General features: G+C 40.3%; 1 protein-coding gene across 13 annotated transcripts in view; it reads left to right on the forward strand.

Moving 5' to 3' along the window:
- The window catches only part of LOC108505488 (neurexin-3), a 915200-nt gene that overhangs the window by 503553 nt on the left and 386746 nt on the right, over positions 1 to 24901 (forward strand). Inside the window, exons 16-17 of one of the 13 annotated variants that reach the window (XM_017831548.1) lie at positions 13816 to 13846; positions 14136 to 14239. The exons of the other annotated variants lie outside the window; for them this stretch is intronic. Of the exons in view, the coding sequence (XP_017687037.1) occupies positions 13816 to 13846; positions 14136 to 14172 (68 nt within the window). The 3' untranslated portion in view covers positions 14173 to 14239. Of the gene's footprint in view, positions 1 to 13815; positions 13847 to 14135; positions 14240 to 24901 lie in introns of those variants that run through there. 13 annotated transcript variants of the gene reach the window in all.

The following is a 24901-nucleotide window of genomic DNA, read 5'->3' on the forward strand; positions in this document are numbered from 1 at the left end:
GTCCCAAAGTATGTGCTCTTTTGGCATCCTGGTGAAATCCAGGGTTGTTTTTTTATTTTTTCTGTAGGAAACCCAGATACTTCTCTTTTCTTGAGAACCTTTTTTTCTGCACTTCTCTACAATGGATCAAGTGATTATCACTTCTCTTGGAAAGTTTGGTAGCAAGCCAAGACAGAACAGATTCAGCATGTTAGGGACTCCTGCCTCTTCTCTGAAAGGGCATGCAAAGAAGAAATCTGACGTATGGAAGGTACCTCAGAAGTTTGCTCTAATGCTGAATTTATTCCATGGATACAGGTCTGCAGCATTAGCCAGTTGTTCTGAACTGCAAGACAAGATGATTTTTATTTTTTTTAAGGGACTGGGGAGAGACAAAGGATAACAATCCAGAAGATAAGCCGATTTTGGCCCTATACCATTTCAGAGAAACAGAGTAAAGTCACTTGTCAGCTATTTCATTTAAAAGAAGGGAAGTCTCTTAAAGGATCCTCATGTGTTGAGCAGATAATGTGGATGCTATTGAAAAGGAAGACTGATTAGGAATTGTCTGCTAGCTAATCTACTGCTTACTGGTATAAATGAGTAGCATTTCGGGGTGACATATAAAAATAAACAACATATGGCATGAGTGTAAATGGTTCCCAAGGCTGTAAAGTCCTGAACAAGGAAAGCAAGAAGTGTTGGGAAGCATTGGACTGTTGAAGGAAAATTGGACTGTTGAAGGGGCCTAATTGAGTGGGCATACTTCTTGATTTCTTTGATTATTTCTCTCTAGTCTGCCCAAATGGGGCTCACATCAAGTGATAAGTATATAATTTTTGGAGTGTAGAAATTTTCCTGTCTAGTAGGGAAAATGCTGAATAACCAAGCTCATAGAACAGGAAAAAGAGTGTGAATGCTATAGAATACGAAGGCCTTTATGGTGTTGTCCAATGCCAAAAAAGGCAGTGTGACCTCAGTCTAAAGAACAGGATGCCATTTCTTATGTATAATGCTTTTCAGATATTGAGAAGCTGTTTGCAGAATTAGACTGTATAGATGTATAACCCTTTATAAAATAATTATAACGTTTTTGCACTTCATGATTGGTTTTTACAGACTGTGATAAATAAGTACAAGTATACAAGAAAAAGACCTAACAATAAGTCTTAGCAAAAGTCAATAATCATGGGGGTTTTTTTAATATATAAGCTTTCCCACAGCATTGCTGAAATCCCGAAGCAGCAAAATGGTCTCTTATTGCCTGCAATGTACCACCTTTATGGAGTTCCTTTTTCTTTACTGCTTGGCTGTTAATAACTCTATGACTTTCCCCTTACTGTTACATGAGATCCGGGATTCAAAACTGACGAGTCTTGTTTTTCAACCCAATTTGAATTAAGAGCTAAACACAGATGAATGGCACTGGTGAGCAAAACAAGTCACAGTGATTTATTTTTTTAATGCCTTTTTCATAGTATCTCTTGGTACAAAGAATGACTCGTTTCAACTACAGTTATAGCATTGGCTTTTCCCCCTTAGCAGTCTCTTTTGTGTTATTTTGTTGTTCTTGGAGTATTTAAATCTTAATGTTGGAAACATGTGACATTTTTGGGCTTTCTGTGCAAGGGGAGCTACTAATCAGCAGCTGGGTTCTGCTCAGGCACATCAGGCTGTTGTTCTGTGTGGTGTCTTTCTCCCTGTGAAGATTTCCATGCTAAAGGGATGAGATTCCCAAGTCCCATTGCCTAACTAAGGGGTCATTGTGTGCACTCTAGGGCACGACTCTTCCTCCTTCTGGAGCTCCCATTATCATTTGCATCTGCAAAACATGAACACTAAAACTTAGCAAAAATGGAACCAACGTAGGAATTTTCAGAGACATAAAGTAGAAGGAGTAAAGTGTTGGAAAGACTCTATGAATCTTTCAGTAACACATGATCACTGATACTTCTGTTCCGGTAGCACTTTTTATTCCAAAGTTCTTTTTGGACCAGCAACATACCAGGATAATTCTCCACACCTTTGGGATAGACTATGACAGATTATCAGTAGTATATAGCACTGCCACTCAGACCATTTAAAGAAACAGATGAAGGAAAATTCCACACAATAATAAAAGCAGAAGAATTCAGGGAGGCAAAATGTATTTGGTCATGCTGGAATTGGATGTGCCCTCCCTTTTGTTGCCAGAAGTTCTGCAAGGGTTTAGGAGACATGCTGTTGTATTATTAAGATGTTTTAAAGGCTTTCCACCCTGAAGTTCAATGAACTGATGTGAACAGTGTACAACAGAAATGTACACAAATGTAAGAACACTCAAAAAACTGATACAGCATTGGAGTGCTGGCTTGCCTGTGAATGATTCAGTACTGTGAGCAGCACCACCTGGACAACTTGGGTTCATTTACAGCATCCTGGAAGGAATGCAATTTGCTTGGAGCACCTCTTTTCAGAGATTGTCTGATTTTTTGGCAATATCTTCATGAAATTAGTTTGGGATAGGAATCTTAGTGAAGCAGAGACCTTATTAAAGCTCAAGAAGTAACATAATTATAGCAAATAAATATATTAGTTTACAGAAATCGAGATATATAGCTGTTTCTCATAAGCTAAAAAGGTTTTTCTCTTTGTATGCATGAGGCAAAAGCCACCTTGCATTCCATTAAATTGTTTTCCTAACCTTTTTGACAAGCTTCAATTACTATGTAGATAAAAGTCCTCCCTTTAAAATTTTGAAGTTCCGTATATTTCTGGTTTTAAATCCAGAAATTTCTCCTTCTACAAGCGTCTGCTACTCTTATTTTCCAAATATTTTTTATGAAGTTCTCATGAAAAATGAGGTTTTTAACCCTAATAGACATATGATGCAGTCTTATATTAGTAATAGCCATTGTCCAGATACTTAACTACCAGCTCAGAGACCATGTCCTGAATTGGGTACATTTGATTTGAACCTGTTTATTAAACCTACTGCTAAAAATCTCTGTAGTTCCTTCTAATAGTTTTTCTTTTTGGTTTTTTTTTAGCAAAATAGAAATATTGGTAATTTCCAGAGATCTTCCCTTGAAGACTCTATCTTCTTTCCATAATCTGTTATGACACCTTATTATACTCGTGCCAGAGGACTATACAGGCAAGCAGTAAAAGCAGTCTCTGCTGTAGAGATGTTAAAATCTCCTGAAGAACTTTAACTCTTTTCAACTGTTGAACTTGTGTAGGATCATGCTTTGAGATGGCTTATTCATATGGGACAACTACGATCACTCTGGTGGCCTGTTTTGGTTGTCCTGCTTCACCTGACAACCTCAGAAGGGCCCTCTCAGGTTACTGGCCACAGCTTCATGTGGACTGGAGAGGTTGATTTACTTGTAACATACCAGGGAAGCAGATTTGTCCAGTGGCAGTCAACCCAGGATGAACAGATGGGCACTGACAGGGCAACAGAACTGTGCTGTGATGCTGGGGTTGAAAGATACAGAGATGAACAGGGAGGCAAAATGTGAAGTGCGATTTTAGGGGGAAGAGGGAAAGAATTCTGGAGATGTAAAAATAAGTGACAACACCAAGGGTGCAGAACACTTGGTTATGCTTTATAAAAAAGTTAAAACAAGGGGTGGATAAGGACATATAAATTGGCAGCAGATTGTGGTTTATGGTAATGACAGTCCCAGAGGAATGTCTTTCTCTTGGTGACATTGAACTAAATTGCATTACTCAAGATGTGTACTAAGGATGGATAATGAGATGTGTGCATGGGAAAGAAGAAACTGCTGCTTTTATGATGGTATGAAATGACTAAGATAAGTGTATACGTGTACCTGCACATGCACATCTGAGAACGGCTGCAGGAGAGGGAGGCGGATGGCAGAGCACCGTGGGCTGAACGATGTCTGTTTGAAAACCCTATAGTTGAACTTTTTAGAGGAAAGAGACTTAAGTCATAAATATTGACCTAAACTTTTTTCCAAACTGAAATTAGGCTTTAAATGCCTAAGGCTTTGCCTTTAACTGAATAAAGAGAGCTATGTTGTATTGATGTGTTGTGCTTTGAACTACAATTGCATGTGGAAAATGTCTGGAAAGCTGTTTTTGTGAGGCTGATGACTGGAAAATCCTGTGTAAAGTTTATAGCCTGGGTGTCTGGGCTGGAGCAGGTTGGCTGTGTCTCAGAACTGAGCCACTACCCCTATCATCACTGCTCCAAAGTTTTGTGTGCATGAAATAAAGACAATGCTGGTGGCTGGAAAGCACCCATATCTCTGCTCTCTTCATCGTGCCAGGGTAAGAAAACTTGTAGAGATATTTCAGAATAGATCTATAGTTCATCTAATCATTGATCCTGGCTGTGCGATGCACCAGGTTTACCTGATGTCTTGCTTACTCTGGTAGAAGCTTCAGGGACAATGCACCTCTTTGCACTGAACTTGACACTACACATCATTGCACCGTATTGCCATAAATGAATGCTTGTAATATGCTGTTGAACAAAATCCTGTATTTTTGTGGTAAAGCATTTGAACATTTCTTTTTTGCTATCAAGGAGCTTTTGGATAATTTGTGATTTAGCAAATGCAAATAAAGTGGATAACAGGATGCTTGGAATATGAAATCTATGTTCACCTACAATCAAACTAGTTATCAGCTGAACAGCATATATGCTGTGCCAGGGAGTGGGCTAGGGCTACAACTTCACTTTGTCTACAAAGAGAAATGCAGAGCACACAGTAGTTGTAGGCATGTAGCCATTTACAGCAAGAGACTGACCTGCCATGACAAAGCTTCCTCTTAGATCTGGCCCCTGGAATGGAGAATGGTGCTGTAGTTCTGGTGTCCACACCACTGCTCACTGAAAAGGAAGAGAGAAGCAGTGGAGTTTTGCAGTTGTGATATCTGCTAATCAAATAAACCAGTGCAGTGGTGATGCTTTCAGCTATAGTAGGGAGGATAAGAGTTAATATGTATCTAAAATGTCCAATGTTGGCATGTCAAATGCTTTATGCAAAAATGTCTCTACTAGTCTTAACCAGCTGGCCAGCTATGCACCGTGCCAGTCAAGGATTTTTGCATTAGCCGTCTAAATGGCTGCTCAACTCTTCAATTACTATCCTTTTGGCTATGTGAAATGGATACCTGTGACATTCCTTAGTGGTGTTCAAAAAGACCTTGCAAGAAACCCCAGGCAACCTTTTTGAAAAAGGAGAGAGATGCACTGCACATCTTTCACTGCTCCTCTGAGTTTTTGTAATAACTCAATCTTTTTCCTTGTTATCCTGAACTGCAGGTGACTGTTTACTCTAGAAACAGGTGTGGATTTGGTTTTGGGTGGTGGCTTTTTTGGGTTTTGGTTTAATTTAATTTTTTTCTTTTTTTATTCCTGGTGTTTTAAAATGGTAGTGGCTTAAAGTTTGGTCAGCGGAATAACTGTGCTCTTAATTTTTTATGAGAGAAATCCTTAGTTTGGATTTCTAGACACTTGAGAAGCATCTGAATACATGGAAGAGACTTGCTGATACTTAGGCACATCACTACCTTTCAGGGATGTGGTCTTTGGTCATTCCTTCCCATTGCAGTGCCTTCTTTTCCCAAAAGCAACGAGGAGCTTTACCTTGAAGAACGTGTCATCTTAGAGCTGACTTGCTCCTGAGAGCAGCAAGGGAGTCTTTGCCAATGCTGACTGGAGTAAATTCACTCAGGCTGATGGCTGATGAAGGGATGGAGGATTTATAAGTTATTTGAGTTCCCATACATCACCATCTGTGTCGCTTGCTTATGATGGCCCTGCCAGAAGATAAAGAAGTGCAGGAGGCTCAGTACAGGCCATAGTGACAGGCCAGGGACAAATGTCTCTGTTGGGTAAATTGATTTGAATGGTTCCAGTGAAATATCAGGCTGGGTGAAAATATGATTGCATTTAATTCCTGCTAGCTTTGTATCCTGGTGGGATTCCAAATGTAGGAAAAGTTAATTAAAGTAATGTGTGAATGTATTTTGTCTAGAATAGCAGACATGGATTTTTTTAGACATCTCTGAATGCTAATCTTTTGCCCATATCTTATCTATCTAAATACAGTCATACTATTTCTAATGTGTTGAAATTGCCATGAGGCTGATAAATATCAGTTGTAATTTATAGGGTGTTTATTCAGGTAATGGTGTACAGAATACTTTTTACAGCCCCTAGAGTCTAAACAGGCAGACACCTAGAGGCATAAAAATGCATTATGAAAACACAGAAAACAGACAAATTGTTTTATTTTCTGCAGGTAAAATTTAATGGACATAAAACTTAATATGGTGTTAAGAATGTACTGGTGGGTTCTTTGCTTTCTTTTTTTTTTTTTTGGTGTTTGTTTTGGGGGTTTTTTTTGCGCAATGAATGCCGAGCTAGAGAAAGAGTAACTGGCATGAGGATTTTGTTTAATTACATTTTTCTGGAGCAGAATACTCTTTTTTCTTTTTAATGTTGCCATTGTGTCTCCAGTGAGTCTGAGCCAGCATTTCCCACCCAGCTGTGAGGCAACTGGCAGAGAGGGGCTGAGAATGTGAGAATGGGGGCTGCACAGAAGGACAACCTGCTGGATCTGCAAGCTGTGCCTGCAGAGTGGCTGGTACCCAGCTGCTCCCAAAGGCTCTCACCCCTTTTAGATGCTCTGTGGTGCCCATCAGATCTTTTGATCACTTCAGGGCTTTAAAGAAAGTAAGCTGTTCTGTGCCAGCTCATGTCACTACCTCCTGTGTTACAAGAACATCTCTGTACAGCCCTTTATAACAGAGAAGTGTGGGCTAGAGCCATCCCTGGGCTTGGTGTGTATGTCAAGTCAGTGCTCTGCAAGGCACCAGGATTAAAACTGTTCATTGTTGTTCTGCAAGTGCAATTTGAGGAACTTTCTTTTATGTCCATATAAATTTCTAATGCTGCTGGAAAATTGCTAGCTGTTATAACTCTTGTCATTGTGGCCAGGGAAGCTGAGGTGTGGAGCAGGAGTGACACTTTGCTGAGTCCACTTGCCATGTAACTGAGAGACAGGCCAGAAACCCAAGATCAATCCATCTCTCTTTTCAGCAAGGTTCTTCTTGGTCGTAGTTCTTTGTTGCTGCATCTAGTGTTTTAGTAATGACATGGTTTCAGAAAGCAAAGCTGGCAATAATTTTCAATTTTTGAGACAAATCTATTATATCAACCTTTTCCTTCACATAGCTTTCCCATCTACTTCTCCCTGTAAATGAGGGCCAAAATTGGGATCATTGTTCTTTTCTGGTTCACCTGATTCCTCAGCAGCCTTAAATTGCAGGCATCTCCTGCAGTGTGAGTGTTGAGATAATTTGTATGACCCTGCCAGGAAAGCCTGGAGCATTTGAGAACAATCCAGCAAGACCTTGCTCAGACTGAAAATCGTGTGGTCTCCCTTCTAATCTGTCATTTCCCATCAGTACAGTCATACAGGAGATTATCCCTAGTGGAACTGAGAATGCAGAGGGCTTTGACCACTGAGCCATGGATAATTGGGGGGGAATATTAGTGGAAGACTTAGTCTTCTGTAGCCAGCAGTGGTGACAGGTGGCATGATGCTGTGGCACAGCGTTGTGGCATGGAGACACAATGTCAGTCAGTCATGTTTTATTGCTTCAAATTTTCTCAGAGCAGAAACATAACAAAATAAAACCACAGTACTTGCTATACATGAACAGTAATACATATACAAGATATGCATCAAAAATTGCCAAAATTGCTGGTCCAGCAGTTTTCTGTATTAACACATAGTAGAGTATTCTGAACTCAGACTTAGCTCTGAGACTTCATTCTACAGTCCAGCTCTATCACTGTCCCAGGTACAGGAGTCTCAGATTAGATGTACTCTCTTTCCTTTTAAAGATACTGCCTATTCATTTCAGACCTCTGAGCTATAATTTGAAGACTTCTGCTTGATGAAATTTTCCCATTTTTTTCCCACCATAAAGAATCCACAGGCAGGGCAGTAATTGACCAGATCATCCTGCAACTAGTTGCTTTCATCTTTTGTTCAAAAGCCATTAGTGTGAAGATTCATTGTCTGACCATAAACTGCTTTAATTAAATACAAATTTCAGAGTTTTAATACGTTTTTGGATTGGATGTACAGTATAATGTAATATCAGGGGTTTTTTTTGTGTGAATATGGTAATTAAAGTATTGTTTTCAACCCTAGAAGTGGCTGCACTTTATCAATTGCAACTAGCATTACAACTCTGTTGCAGGGAGACTTGATTGCTGATGTTTCCAACTACATTTTAATATCCTTTGAAAAATGCAGAAATAATGCAAAGTATCTATTTATAATAATAAGGATATTATGGTGGTAAGTGTTCACTTTAAGCAAAAACTGTTCATGTTGGATGAGAAAGTGGTACTTCTGCTGCAGAGCTTGGAATAAATAATGTAGAGACTTTTTATTAACTCTGTAATTAATGGCTCATGTCAGAGTCCAGATTTCCTCATTATTTCTTTGGAAAATCTTCATTAGGTTTTTAGGAATATGTGGCCAGAAACAATGGACATGGGTGTCTGATAACTAATAAATTTATAAAGTGGATCTGATCTGTGCTGTTTCTTCTCCTGCAAAGGTGTGATGAGATTCAACTCATCAGCCAATCTCTTCATGAGATTATCTCTTCATCACAGAACTGATGAGTCTTTGAATGGCTTGGGTTGGAAAGGACTTTCAAGATTGTCTAGTTCCAACCCCCATATCTTCCACATGTAGAGCAGTTTCTTCAGTAAAGTGGAAAAAAATACCTGTGTTTTGCCATAGAGAGTGGTGTTCCCAAGGGGTCAGTGTTGGAGCTGATATTGCTTAATGGATTCATGAATAATGAGGTAGTAGGATAGAATAATCCCTCTTGTTAAATTTGCTGGTAATACTAGGTAGTGGAATCCATTGATATGCCAAATATCAGGGCTGCAGTTCAAAGAGACTCTCATGACCTGAAGAAATGAGTTGCTAAAACATTAGCCACCCTAAATACTGTGTGGTTAGGGATGAATTTGGAATCTCTTTACCAAGTGAGAATGAGGAAGCAATAGAGAGGCTAAAATATCCATTGCATTCTCTGCAGGTCCAGAGTAACTTTGCAAGAGTACAGGTTTAATTGTGTTATCCACTGGTTATCCTTGTTCCCCTTGCCTGCCTAGCATCAAATAAAAAATGTGAGGCTACTAGTTATATGGCATAAGCAACACCAAATCCTAGCTACAACACTCCTCTTTTTGCTTCTATACAGATGTCTTTATGAGGCTTCAAAGAATAAAATTTGAAACATCAAACCAAGCAAATCACATGAGGGTTTTGTTTCCCCACCACCAGCAGCAAAGAAAGTGGAATAAGTTTGATGATCTCTAAGGGTTATATGGAAGTGCTCTGGTTTGCCAAAAGCTAGTTTTTAATTTTTCAAGAAATAGAAGGCAGCTGCTCGCTTCAACCTACGTTTAAGATTAAGGGGTAATGACAGTGAGGTAGAATAAAAGTGAGGTTATGTTTGGAGGAGGTCATGCAATATGTCTTCTGAATGAGGCTGCCTCAAATCTGAAGGCAAGGTCCACCCACATAAACTTTATAGAACTTTAAAGCTCTCCACATGCAGAGAAAACATCTCATGGACAGTTTTACAGAGAACAGTCTTCTCCACACCTTTATTTTTTTTCTGTTTTTAACGAAGAAGCATTTTCATTAGATACACCAATGTCAGTTGTTTCTGTTTCTGTTGCTTTATTTAGCTAATAATTTCCTCATGTCCTGGCACACAGAGACTAGTGTACGACTACTGAATATGCAAATTAAGATGGAAACTTGGAGGTCTGATTTTTCTCAAATTTTACCTCTCTCTCTGCTTGCTTTGTTTGCCTATCTTGGTTGGATGTGTTTCAGAGTTGAAATGCCATCTTCTTAATATTTCCAAAAGTCTGAAGGCACCTGGAAGTCGGTGGGTCTGCTTTTGAGATGACATATACTAGGGAGTAATCAGAGTTGAAGAATCACCCTGCTTCAGAGACTGACACCTTTACTTTGTTGTTTTCACTTCTTTGTTATGGAGCTGGCCAAAAATACATTGTTAAAGTTATCGGTTTTGAGTGAAATAGACGTGCTAAATGGTTGCCATTGGTTATGGTTATAGTGTGCTTGTCCCTTTACAAATGATAAATAAATTCTTTCAGGAATTGTCACAAATTCTAACTATATTTTCTTCATCTGTCACAGAATATGAATGAACCATGGACTTCAAATGCAGCCACTCTGGCTTGCCCTATATCACTGAGCAGTCATTTTGTTTGTAAAAGCAAGGATTGAAGTCTTGTCAACTGCTACTCACAATAAAATTATTCTCTTACTCTCAGTTCAGTAGACTGAACTGTACACTTGGAGGCATTTCCACAGAAAGCCTTTTTTTGTCAGGCTGCTAGGCCACACTTCCTACTCCCAACTGCCATCATCTGCAAGTTGTGTCCTACCCTACGAAGCTGCTTTAGAGCCAGCTGGCAGAATCTAGCCACTCTTCAGTTTGTGCTTGCTAGCAGCTCTCTGGCACACTGGTATTTCTGAGATCATCCCGCTTTTTGATGAGGCAACCCTGCGTGTCTTTAGTGTTGCTTGTAGGTATGCTTTAGGTCTTAGGAAAATCTGTGACCTCTTTGGTCATCACACTGAATTTTTCTGTGGCAGCATAATGGCTTGATATGTTGCTCCTGTTTTACAACAGATGTGGTGTTACAGTGTGGTAGAGGGAGGTCCCTGATAGTCAGAAGTGCTAGCCTTCACTGCTGATCATTGGCACTGTCTGTGCTATTAACAACTCGCATTTGTCTAGCACCTTTATTGGAGAAGGGCCTGAAGCAATTAATGAGTTGTAGTCAAGCCGTGTATCCACCTCTGGGTTGAAATGAGACAAGTATATGATAGTGTAAAACAAAACTGCATAGGTTTCAGAAAATGTTGGGTGATCATTGAAAGCTACTGGGTGAATGGCAGACTTACTGTCACATGAGGGAGTGGACAGCCACTGGATGCTCATTAGATGTCTGCCTTTGAAGAGGACATCTGAGTGAAAGAGAAAGGCCAAGAACAGACTCATAAAATTTTGGATTATGCTGATGTGTATTTTCAATTATTTCCTTCCTGAGAGTTTCACTGTTTGTTCAGCAGATCCTTAGTCCTGGGAAGAGCCCAAAGCCACCTTTGGCCAAAATCTCATGTAATCAGAGCATTTAAGAAGGATGCAGCAGCTAGGCACATGCTCAGTTCTGAGGCTGACAAGTTAGAAATTTGTCTGCTGGAACTTTTCGTACACAGATCTTTAGGACTGTGTGTGTTTGGAAGCTTGTTCAGTTTGCTAAGTACAGTTTACAAAGTTTGTTTAATGGGAGCTGTGTTTCAGTGATAAAATGCACCAATAGAATTAGTGCTAGGTGAATATGTGAACTGAAGCTGATATACACTGAAATCCTCAGAGGAACTAACTTTATATCTCTAAATTACAATAATATTAATCAAGCTTATCAGGAACTGTCTGTTCTAAGCAGAGTTTCTATGTATGAGTAATCGTCTACATCTTACTCACAGCTTACTATTCATGCCACTCTGATTAGAAAGTCTCTATTCAGAGGAGGAGGGATAACAGAAGGATATTAGGATACTGTACCTTAGGAAATATTCTGTATTTCATCACTGTGGATGGTTGGATTATTTCATTGTTAGGAGACTGGAGTCATGGGTTCTGTGTGGACTGGGACTCCTCTTTCTGTAGAGGGCTGCTGAAGCACCTGTGGCTCTAGGACCCCACCACCTTTTTCAGAGTCTGGAGTGGAAAGACAGAAAACAGACTTCTGTCTTTTCAAGTGCATAAGTTAGTGGAAGCTTCTCTGTTGCTACTTCTAATTTCCTATTTTTTCTGTAGGCAGAGCTTTCTCCTTTCTCTGATTGCTCTGCATGTCAAACAAGGTCTCTTTTTCTGCTTCCTAATGTGGCTCTGTAACACTTCTATAGCCTTAGGGGGAGGATGGTTTTCTCTCTGAAGTCCCTGTCTTTCCACAGCCCTTGACCTTATCATCTAAGCTTCTTTTGTTCCTCCTCTCACAGAGCAGAGGAGAGGAGGATGGGACAAGTGCAGTTCTACCACTAGTGCTGTAGAACAAGGGATTTAGGAAAAGGAAATTTCTGACAAACATTCACTCATGAGGAGGAGGAACATACGCTTCCATTCATGCAAGGCAGTGCAGAATGAATACCCTGAGGCGACTGCAGTTCTCATCTGTTTCAGGTGAATGGAGATATGCTGTTTGGAATCAGATTTGCTCAGGTGTTAGTGACCTCCTGCCTGTACAGACTCCACCAGGATTGTAATTACTGTACTGCTGAAAAGTCGTTAAATTTCTTTCACCTAAGCAATAAAAACTGGTGTGAGATAGAGGACAAGGTGCTTTGGAAAAAAAACCACAAACAAAGAAGAAACCAAATAACAAAACAGTTTTGTCCTGAAGGTGTTTAATTACATCTGTTGGGGAAGAAGATAGGAGGGGGGTGTGTTTCAGGAGTCAGTAAGTGAGAGTGAGCATCTGGCTTCGTGAATAGCGAGTCACTTCTGGCTGGTCTAGAGAGAAAATGTGTTGCCATGACCGAGTTGCTCAATATCTGTGCTCTTAACTTTCTGTTCAGCTGAATCCCTACTTTTGTGCACCTGCTTCATTGCTAGCAGTGATGGTGTTCTTAAAATTGTTTTAAAGGCCCTGGCATAAGATGTGGAATATATGGGCTTTCTCAACCCTTCTCTTCTCCAAGTGAAGATGAAAATGGAATACTTCACTGAGGATCATTGCTCAGGGTTCTCAGCATCAAAATGGAAAGTACCCTGGACCCATAAGTTCATATTCCAGCAAGACTAATTTTTTTTCTCTTAATTCTCTTGCCATAGATGCAGAAGTCCTGTTTGTCCTTAGGGGAATATATCCCTGATCAATAGATCTGAGGCAGTAGAAAATTTAAGAGTGTGAGAGGACACTTAAGATACTTTAACTTGCTGTTTCAAGAGGGTTATTTCTATTTTCATATTTAGAAGAGACTTTAAAGGAGAGAATAAAATGGTGCCACAGCATTGGGTGGTGGTAGTGTGGAAGTTGTATTACAGCATTTACAAAGGGTCTTTGAAGGGCACACCTCTTGAGAACCTTTGAGGGGAAAGTCCTCAGTCATTCCAGGACAGATGACTACGTACATGCTTTTCTCTGTGTGAATATCCATACAGAGAGAGGAGAATTACAAAGTGGCTGATTCAAATAGAACTGGTGTGAGGCTCCAAAAGGGCTTTCAGAGTTAGCTCTAGTACCAAAACTGTTTTGCAAATGTTCCTACTGTGTGTGTGGCCCCAGGTTAGGATTGTCTGTAGGCTTTTCATTTTATTTCTGTACATGGTACACCCAGTGCCAATGCAAGTGCTAAGATGAATGGCTATTTATTTCATTTTACCAGAGCTAATCCATCATGGTGCATGTAGCAATTGGATTTCTGCACTCCAAAAAGCTTTTACTTCCAGAGATTAAATAAATAAATAAATAGATATAAGGTCCTCTCTTTCTCAATCTTTCTTTTTCTCCTCCTTGTTCTTTTCTTTCCCCTTGCCTGCTGTGTAATAAATATGTTTGTTTACTATGGTAAATATCCATAGTTTGAAAATAGCTTTATTTAGCCCTTAGCCCACTGCAGACATGAAGTGACTGATAACAGCATTGTTCTGGCATGCCAGAAAATAAAATCAAGATTTCTTTTTGATCCCTTGACTAATTGCAAACAAATGTTTTCATTCCTATAGATCAGCAAAGACATTGCTTCAGGATGGAAAGGTACAACTTTTGCTAGGTTTTATTAATTCCTTTCGGTTGGAATTGACTATTTTTTTTCTTTGTTGATGTTTCAGCAAAATCGATGAAATTATGTTTAATACTTCATCATCTGTAGTCATTAATAATTTAATGAGTTTACCCCCCCTCCCTTATTCCCTCTAATTCCTTTATAACATTCTACTAGTATTTCCAGAAATGTTTGTTTAATTTTTGTTTATACGGAACATAAAAGCTTTATCTAAGAAATTTATTTAATCATCTTTGGCTAATTTGTTTCCTTTAATTCCAGAGATGGCACACTGTTAATTCCAGAGATGGCACACTGACTCACCTGTCTACTGTGTATGCTACCGTACAAGATCAAACCATTATGTACTCTTTCCTATGTGATTGGTTAGTTAGGTGGGTTTGTATTTTTAGAATAAATTCCAAAGCCTAACACTTTGGTTCTACTTTATATTCTATGGCCAAACTCCTGAGGATTACTTTTTCAAAATTAAGGGACAATTTAGGGAGAAAACGAAAAGAATGCCTCATTTTTCTTTAATGCATCATGGTACCTGTTTTTATAAATCATTATGAAGCTTGGAGGTGGGTCAAGACATTGGGGCCCAAGCCCTTTCTGTTTAGAAGAGCTGGCAGAAGGGGCACCACTACATTTAAAGAGTCCAAGTATGTTTTTAGTGACTACTGAAGTCTCAGATATTACTGTACACATTTTCTGTCAGTCCTCTTGCTCTCATCCAAACAGTCTGTAGAATGAGACAGCGTACATTCAAACTGCTAAGTCACAGTAAGAAATATAAGCATCACAAGGCGAGGTAGCTTCCCACAGGCCAAGAATGGTGGGGGAGGAGTAGAAGAAAAGTCATCTCAGCTCACTTGAGATGCAAGAAGGGAAGAAAATGGAAAAAAATACCACAACACACAAGAAATTATGTGCTTTCCTGCTTTCCAGAGAACCTGCCCATAACTTAAGATTGTTTGGGTTGCTTGCAATTTTGCTGCCTTCCTTCCTTTCCAGTTAATTATTCATGCACTTGATACCAGCAGGCAAGTTTTGGTTTTTTTTTTTCCTTTAGGTGTAATTAGAGCAATCAGAGGGTTTGTAATGTTGTCATAAAAATGCACTTTTCTTCTTTCTTTCCCCTCTCTCCCTTCTTTTTTTTTCTGTTCCTCTTCCTCTCTCTTTTCTTTGGTGATGTCTGCCTGCTGACCACTCTCTGTGGACCAGTCCTTCTAATTTTTTTCCTGTTAGTTTAAGCTGTCTGTCTCTTTGTGTGTGTGTGTGTGCAGTTGCCAGTTTAAGAACTCAGTTGAAGACAAACTTCTGGACTGCAGGTTTTATGAATTCTTGCGTATAGCTAGTGATGGTGCTAATTCTGAAATGAGTAAAATTAAATATCACCCTTGAGGGTGATCATTGGTATACAATGTATTTGAACAGAAGTATAGCAGAGGAAGAGGTGATAACACAAGTGAATTTTTTTGTGCCTTGTCTTTGCATGCTGTGGTACACGATGAGAAAATATTTTCTTCATGTTCAGTCAGCCAAAGATTTTGTTAGGGTTTGGGGGTTTTTGTTGTTGAGTGTTTTTCTTTCCTCTGGTGTGAATTCCAGATCAAGACAGGAATTGAATTCTCCTTTGATAAACTACCATTGTTTGCATTGGTTTATTAAACAAACAGACTTACTAGATCACATTTTTTGTTAAATTGGTGTTATATATTTTTATATATATATTATATATATATAAGTTATATATATATAATTGGTTCCTATATATTTTTTCCTGCAAATATGTATACACATACATAAATATACATGTGTACAAATGCATTTCAGGGGAAGCTGAAGCTCTCCTAGTGCAATTGTTTTCTTGCAGGTGTCAGAGCCATTCATAGATTTTGCACAATTTATTCAGGACATCACAGTACCTCTTCTGGGGACTGTTTGAACTGACCTGTGCCCTGGAATGTAGCAAGTGAATTGTCAAGGAACAAGATTCTCCATATTCAGCAGTGACAAGAAGTAGTACATAAACACCTAAGATACTTTTGGCTAAACACCCTCTGCATCTTCATAAGGCAACCACTGATGGGCTTTGCTTTGTGGTTACTGCAACACTATTATTATTATTATTTGTGTGGTACTGTTGCCAAACTCGCAAAGAGATACTATTCATCAATACTCATAGGACTCTTAGCTGGTCGAAGCAGGAGTTGCTTGATGGATGGGGAGCGTGCATGTTGCTCTGTAGCTTTGTTCTCTGGGTAGAAGGATAGCCTTCCTGCCCAATGTCTGACTCCTTGTTAGATGTTAGTGTGGTATAAAGTCTTTGAGAGAATTTCAGTCACGAGCGAGCATTCATTTGGTGATGGCTTTGCACATGGAAAAGCCCTGTTGACAAGGAGGAGGAAGAGTTTACCTCTTGACAGGAGGATTTGGGTGTCTCAACCTTCCACGTTGCTTTCTCCTTTCTCCAGCTGGTAGAACTGATCAGCACCAGTGACAGTAGCACTCTTTGCCTGTAGCTCGTTCAACTCCAGCAGTAGAGAAAAGTCTGCGTTACAGGTAGTGTGAGCACCAGCTCCCTGTACCAGGTTCATAGTTGGAGGTACCTAGTGTGGGAGTTCTGACTTGTGCAGGCAGAGCTATTGAAAGGACCAACAGTGAGAAACCAGCTTCTATGGATTTTTCAATAGCAGTGTGAGCCAATTTCCATGTATGAAATCCTCCGATAAAAGATGGCATTTAAAAAAAAAAGTGATTTTTTTTCTGATATTTGTTGTTTTTCTAGATATCCATGTATTGCATGCTGTACTGAACACCAAAGATGCTGCTGCTCTTTTCTATCTGTGCAGATGCTACTATATCATCCTGGAGGGGAGAGGCATTATTACTCTGATTTTTCACATATGAGAAATGACAGGGCTTGTCATGTCCAGAGAGCAGCAGCGGGCAAGGGTCTGCTGGTGAACATTATCTCATTTCTTCCTCCTGACAGCATACCAGTGCTGCCAGGAGCTAGAAAAGGTAAATGGATATGACAGTAATACCTCTTTCTAGTGGCATAGCTATATCATGCAGTCCGAGATCCCCTCTGTGCAGTGCTGGTCAGGGTCAGCTCTTTGGTGACAGAGCTTTGTAGAATACTGAGTATGCTTTGTGGAGAGGGATCAGCTTTTTGTTAGTGGCTGTGATCCCACTTACATTTTTGAGATGGAGAGTGAAGTGAAGGTCAGTCTCCTCAGAGTTGAAAGGAAGAGTGCCTGCTCTCAAAAGCAGCATGCGGCTAGGCTCCACTGAATCCTGTGCATCTGTAGGTGATCATAGAATCATTAATGTTGGAAAAGACCTCCAAGATCATTGAGTCCAGCCTTTGAATGGACACCACCATGTCAACTAAACCATAGCACTGAGTGCCATGTCCAATTGTTTCTTGAGCACTTCCAGGGATGATGACTCCACCACCTCCCTGGGAAGCCCATTCCAATGCCTGATCACTCTTTTTATGAAGAAATTCCTCCTGATGCCCAGGCTAAACCTCCTCTGGGGAAGCCTGAGGCCATTTCCTCTTGCCCTGTAGCTACTTGCCTGGGAAAAGAGGCCAGCCCCCACCTGTGAAGCTCTGGTTTTCTTTTCCTTAGAGAGGTGCTGTATATTCTTGGTGGCTTGTTAGCTCAGCAGCATTAGCATCAGTAACATGGCTAAGCAGCAAGATCTCCTTATGTTTGTTTACATTCCCTTTACAGTTGCTTTGCAGTCTTTCACTTCCAGTTGTAGCTGTGATTTAGCCTGCATTGTCACAGCCCTTTCTGGGATGCTGAGCAATTCCTCTAAGAATAGTGAGGAGACTGTTTTTTAGTTTCTTGATCCTTTCCTTGGTCCCTGAACAAGATAAATTGTAGCTTTGTCATTTACTCATTTTCTGGAACTCTGTATGTCTTTCCATCAGTTTGATTCAGGAACTGCTTTGCCATCCAGAGCCTCCTCTAAAGAAAGAAACTTTGTTTTTGATTTTGCTAATATTTCCAACAAACTGTTGGAAAGCCACTTAGCCTGCGTGTGTCTGTAATGTACTTTGTGCTTGTCTACAGTTCTGACAGCTCTTATGGAGGTGTACCAGATGTTTACTGGTGAGCCCCGGAAGACAAGGGAAAGGGATCCCATATTCTCTTCTTCTGGTGAATATTTATACCAATTGTGCTTGACAAATTTGATGGCTTTCTATGAGAGGGTTATGGTGTTCGTAGATGAGGGAAGAGCCACTGATGTCATCTATATGGACTTGTGGAAAGCACATGACACCCTTGTCTCTAAAGTGGAGACACATGGATTTGATGGGTGGACCACTTGATGGATAAGGAATTGGCTGAGTGGTAGCACTCAAAGAGTTGTGGCCAACGGCTCTATGTCCGAGTGGTGACCAGTGACAAGTGGCGTTCCTCAGGGGTTGGTAGTGGGACCAGGCCTGTTCAACATCTTTATTGGTGTCATGGACAGAGCACCCTCAACCAGTTTGTGGACAACAGTGAGCTGTGTGATATGGTCAACACACTGGAGGGAAGAGATGCCATCCAGAGGGACCTTGACAGGCTTGCGAGGTGGACCTGTGTGAACCTCATGAAGTTTAACAAGGCCAAATGCAAGGTTCTGCACCTGGTTTGGTGTCCCAAAAACAAATACAGGCTGGGTGGAGAATGGATTGAGAGCAGCCCTGAGGAGAAGGACATTGGTATGCTGGTGGATGAGAAACTCCACGTGACCCAGCAATGCATGCTTGCAGCCCAGAAAGCTGTATCTTGGGTGGCATCAAAAGAAACGTAGTCAGCAGGTCTCCTCTAAAAAGGTGCTCCTGTAAAAGCCAGTGGTGTTTAGCTGTGACATTAGCTGTCTCAGCATGTTTCTCAGGATTTGTCTTCTACTGAACCAGGAACTGAAAGAATGGGCCCACATGATGGTGTTGACTATCAAGGCCTTACTGAGCCAGAGCAAGCACGTCATATCCATCATTCAGCCTAGAGCAACTTTAATGTGAAATTTCTGATTTCACTCTCTTTAGCAAGACTGCCTTTGGTATGTGGCTGACTTTTGATAAACAAATATTGTTTTACTTAGGTAACCTGATAGGAGGGGTCCAATTTCTTCTGTTTTAGAGAATTCCTTGTCATGATGTGGGAAATGGCTCACTGTCAGTGCTGGGGAAGATGACTGCTCCACATACTCTTTGAAGAACACTTTCCTATTCTTTAGAGCTATCTTTGGTGCAGTGGCATGCTGAAAACACTTAACTTTTAATGTTGGCTGCTTTCCTTGATTTTGAACTGAATCAGAGCTAGTTGCCTGAGAATCATAGGGCCTCTATAGCTCATGACGTGGTTTTTTTGTGGTTTATTTTGGGAACAGGATAAAGTGAATTGTTATTGTAGGTAATCAAGTCCTGGGTAACCCAGATGGTCCAATAGAGAAAGTAGGAGGAAAGCCCTTCATTGAATGGTGTTGACTGTTGTCACATTTTTTAAAGTTGAATATTGTTGTATATTTTGCTGCAGGGAGGCAGACTGATTTTCATATTTGGTAAACCACTGTCTGACCAAATTACAGCCCAAATTATGAATATTTAATTAGATCTGTACTGCATTAAATACATTGCTGCTTAGCTGGGTTAAGGCTGCATAGCCCATAAATTGGCAATTTGGTCGTCAGCTTCCATAGTGCCCTGGACAGTAACAAAACACATGAACTCCTGTGGATTCCTTTATAAAACATTACTCATGGTATTGGATTGTAAAGGGTTTAGGTCTTTTATCCTTTTTCTTTTTCTTCAGTAAAAAAAAGGGAAGATTGAATGAAATTAAAAATGTAGGAGTACTTTTAATATTGCAGTGACAACTAACTGCATCCCTCAAAGTCAGCAGCCCTCATCCCTGCCACTGACATGTGGTAAAGAAGCATCTTCAGTAATGGCATATTGCCAAGAATTTAAACAAGTGATATCCTCTCCTGCAAACTTTTAAAAAGTTATATGTATAGAAGCTGAACTGCTTTAATGTCATACTGCATTTTCCTTCCTTTGAGTTTTCTTACTGTTATTAGTCAAATAGCCACCGGGAACACAGAGTAATGTTTTTGCTGTGTCCTTAGCATTTGCCTGCAGGGAAGTTGCAAGTGCAGGCAGATAGTCAAGTGCCCATTTGGGTTCATTCAAGTGGGAAACTGATACTGCAGTTTTGACTGCAGTCAAATCTCCAAGGGTTACTGGCATCTTCCTGTTTTGAGGTGGAGTGAGAATGGCATAGGCTCAGCTTTTGCTGCTATGAAACTTGTCCAAAATTGTGGAAAGAAGATCAGACTATGAGGATAAGGGGATGAGTAGCATCCGGTAGGTCCTGCTCAGTAATTTCATGTCAAAACCTCAGGGCAGTATTTTCTCTCTCCAGGTGCTGTGCTATTTCTGGGTCTGTCTTGGTAATGTCCACTGAACAAACATTGACTGTATTTCATGCTACATTATTGTTTACTGTAGCTGATCTTAATTTATATTATTATATAATATAGCAACGAAGCAGCGCAGTCACTGTAGATCAAAGGGATTAGTGCAGCTGTCATGTGGATAAGCTCACATTGTGCCTCACAACACCACCCCAGGCTTGCTTGAATCGTGCAGACTCAACTCTGTCTCCCTCTCATCGCTGTGGATACAGCCGAGGATATGTAAATGTATGTGTGTATGTATGGATCCTGTAGGTATGCACGTGCTTAGGCAAAGCTGCCTTGCAGCAGGGTTTATTATCTGGGTTTGACAGCAGCCTTTGAATGCAGGCATCAGTTTCCCATTCATATGCTCCCTGAGGCTGTCAGCAGTCATTGGGATGACTGGCGGGGTGTCAGCTAAGCTCTCTTCTCCTGGAGGAATATTACAGTAGCAAAGATGACAAGGATTGTGACATCTTTGAGGGAGGACACTGCATGAGGTCTGCATGGTATGCATCATCCCCTACTTGACGAGTTTTTCGCAGCAGGGACTTTTTTATTGTTTCTATTCTTGTTAGTATCTGTCAAGGTACCAAACATAGTTTTCTTTTCTCTTTTCAGTGTTGGTTTGTGTTGTTTGTTTTGGTTTTTTTTTTTACTTTCTTTCCCTTCATAACTCAGAGTCCCCAGTTGCCATCCATTGGGTTCTCATCTTTGCTGATGTCTGGACAGAGCAAGAGCTGGAGCAGTGCAGTAGGTGGTAGTCTGCTTCGCATCATCTCTGACCTAGGACACAGCAGCAAGATAAGGGTGCCAGGGATTGATGGTGTAATTCTTTATCGAGCATAAAACAAAGAGTCCTGTCTCCAGAGGTGGTTGAAGTTCTTTGCAATTTCTTGGCGAGAGCAATCTTTTACCGTTCCAAATTATAGGTTACATAATAACATTTTACTTTCCTGAGTTTCTGTGTTAAAATTTCAATATAGAATACTGTTCTTCATCTCTTTTGCACAATTCAGTGAATTATTAAATATTCCAATTTCATCTCAGGAATAGCATTTCAGTGAGAGGAGAGGTTTCAACCAAATATGCATTTTAAAAAATTGTGTGGTGTTGAAGAATCACAGTAAAATTTTTTACTGCTTTGTTTTAAAAAGCACTTCTCTGTATACTCACTTGTATGCTAGGAGGAGATGGTATGTGGATGGAGATCATTGCCTGATAGGCACTTGCTTATATGAGTAGTTCAATGATGTTTGCATATTTTTCACACTTCTGCTTGGTACTTTAGTGCCACAGTGGAAAAATATTTACCTGAAAATCATTCCTATCTACATTCTTTGCTGTGTTCAGGTGCTAGTATTCTTACTTGGTAAGGATTCTTGCTTACTCTTACCTGATATATAATTGTCTAAGGCATTTGATGTAGTTTGTGTAATTGTCTCTTTTCAGAGAAATGCTTGACACTCAATTCCCCTCAAGAAAGAGAGAGTGTATCTCTCTGAGATGCTTCTAAAGGCGTCCTGAATGGTCAAGGTTTATTATAGGCTGTATCCACATGTTCCAGTAGGTCACAATGACAGAAGAATAGTACCTGCTCTGGAGATACAGGGTTTGAAGAGAAAACAGAGGCAGGACACAGGGCAGCATTGGCAGCAGTCTGTCCCTGCTGTGAAAGCCAGGATTGGAGAGCTGTGGACTGGGTTTGTTTGTGCTGATGAATGTTGTGCGCTGCAGTTTGTGAACTGTATCGAATCCCCCCCCTCCTCCGCTGCCTTGCTATCGCTGCTGGCATAACTTGTGTTTATGAACGTGACAATCAAACACATCAGAGGCACAACTTGCCCACTGATCTGTGAGACCACCTGCCTTGCTTCAGTGGGAACCCAGCTGACAATGGCAGAGAATGCACAGATTTCTGGGAGGGCTAGATCAGAGGATTTATGTCTGAAAAGTTCTTTGAGACATGCCAGCCTAGGAGGTTTGGTTGTGCATTCATCAAGTTTATTTAACCCTTAAGGGAGAGGTTTGTTTAACCCTTAGGGGAGAGGTTTGTTTGCTATTCTCAAGAGTGCTCTGAAAGGTGTAGGAAACAATTTTCCAGTTTCAGTTGATCTACTTATTACAAACAGTGAAGTATCACTGTGATAGAAAGTGGATAAAGAGTAAGAGACGTGAAGAAGACTTCAAATGCAGAGCATAGTAGTTTTAGAACAGGGTCAGAGCTCATGGTCTTTGCCATTGTTACCGTGCCAACACATACAATAATGTTTAAACTAGGGATTATATTGGCATAGTTATTTTGATAAATATCACACGCAAATGAGCATAGATAAATAAAAGTGATGAGCTGTGTTAGACCATTTGTAGTAGGAATGAAAAAGGGGTTTTGTGGGGTTTTTTGGTGTTTTGGTTTTTGTTGTGTTTTTTTTTTTTTGCCTAAGAACAACCTTCTTCTGGCCTCCCAAGTTGTTGCAAGACATAACGCTTTTATTTCTGTTGGATCATAGCAAACAATGATTGTTACATGTTTTGGTTCTCCTTGGACGAGGAGGCGTTTTACCTTCCCCCTCAGGACCTCCTTGTCTCTTGTGCTGTATGAGGTTATAGTACAGGAGATTTAGCTCTCTACTGCAGTTGTTTTTGCTGGAATTCATGTTTGTTTCTGTAATATATGGCCGATTATTATCTGTGTGAGGATAGGGCTGGTGGCTGCATTACACTCACTTGTAGGATTGCTGTGGCTTTTCTGAAGAAAATTTTTTGGAGCAGCGCTTGCAAACTGTGCTTTCTTTGTCTTCATCTTTGGACTAAAAACCCCCTAATCACAAGACAAGATGATATTTTCAGGTCTCCTGCAATGTAGTTAACTTTCCCCTTACCCTCTGTCTCTGGTTGTTGCCCTTTTCACAGCAGTATAGGATCATTCTCATTGCCCGAGTATTCTTGGAGGGCAAGACATCTTCTTAGTGCTAGATTCCTATAATAAGAGGCAGCCCTGCACTTCTCCTTTTCAGCTCAGAATCTCATTTATTGGTCTTGCTGGCATATGCCTCAGTCCTTTAATTAAGTCCTCCCTTTGTCTCTCTATCTGCCAGAGCACGGTTTCCATTTTTCTTGCTGCAGTGCTTAAACATAATTTGGTGTCAAACACATGCTCTCTGATTGAGGTCCAACCAGATTTACTTGCAAATGTGTCTGGGTCAATAGCATTTGTTTCAATTAGATTTACAAAGAGCCATTTTGGTGCTCTGGCACGTTAATCAAAGGGGGAGGTTGTGGGGAAAGTAGGAGTAGGGAGGGCTTTGGACCTGCCAGGCACTTAACTAATTTATGATTTAAAAAAGGAAAAATGAAAAAAAGAAAAAAAAAAGAGAGAAAGGAATTGGAGAATCTGATATCACTGGCTTATGGCCAAACAGGACAGTAGCAGTTTCCGCTAAGGAGTAATCATTAGCCAGGGTTTGGTCTGATAGGTGCAGTGAGATGCAGTGCTTTGAGATGTAAAAATTAGTAGAATCAGGTATCTTTGGATGCAGATAGAGTTGTGACCACAGTTGGCTAAATGGGTAAAAACTATTTATAACAGGGGGGAGCGAAAGCCACAGTCAGCTGGAATTAGCTATTATCCAGTATCATTTATTTATCCATACTTTTCCCTGAAAATTCAGGGCAGTGTTTTCACATGGGAGAAATTTGAATTTATGCACTAAAGTAAGAATCTTGATTCACCTGTCTTGTTACCTCTGCAGTCACTATGAGGAATTTGATTTCCCATTGATGCTAAATGCATTTTGTGCTCAGTGACTTTTAACGCACCCTATAGAGTTATCTTTCTAGATAAATAAAACTAAAGAATTAAATTTGTCCCAAAAGTGTTTGAATGTCTTTTTCTGGCATTTCAAAGAATCTTTGAAGAGCTGGGCTCAATACTGGGGTACTGCCCCAAGCCCATGCTTTCTTTGCAAAGTTGCCTTTCCCAGTCCTCTGTGGTCTTTTGATGGTCTGAGTGCAGGACTGCTGGGCATCAAGCTGTGTTTTGAATTTCCCCCCTGCTCGAGCTGCTAAAGGAAAATTTTAGTAAAGTCCACTATTACTGATTTTTTGTTAATTCTTTGTTTGTTTCACATGCCTGCTGTCTGAGAATAAGCAAAACCTTGCAGTGTCTGTGTGGGGGTCAAACGAAGGATCACAGTGAAGCTGGGCTGGCAAGAGTTCCAGCAGTCGGGCAAGCTGAGTTCCAGCTGGAGACATTCTGTCACTGGAGTTGACCCATGGGACAGGAGAAGTTTTTTTTTTAAAAAAAGCTGCTTCTGCTGTGATCCCTATGGTTGTCCTTAACTTTCTTTTAAAATCTGATTTGTTTCAATCACCTATGTTATTGTTTTCTCTGTAAGTGCTGTGCTTTGAACTTTTGTGCCTTTAAGCTCTGTGAGCTGCACCTTGTACCACTGGGATAACTCAAAAGCATTTCAAACAATGTGTAAGAAGATCCCCTTCATCAAAAGATAGAAATATTTGTAAGTGTAATAGCATTGAACAATTTTCTAATCATAATAAATCCTTGTATATTCCTG

Source organism: Lepidothrix coronata, unplaced genomic scaffold (assembly GCF_001604755.1).
Source record: "Lepidothrix coronata isolate B3197 unplaced genomic scaffold, Lepidothrix_coronata-1.0 Scaffold192, whole genome shotgun sequence".
In the NCBI taxonomy this organism is placed as follows: domain Eukaryota; kingdom Metazoa; phylum Chordata; class Aves; order Passeriformes; family Pipridae; genus Lepidothrix; species Lepidothrix coronata.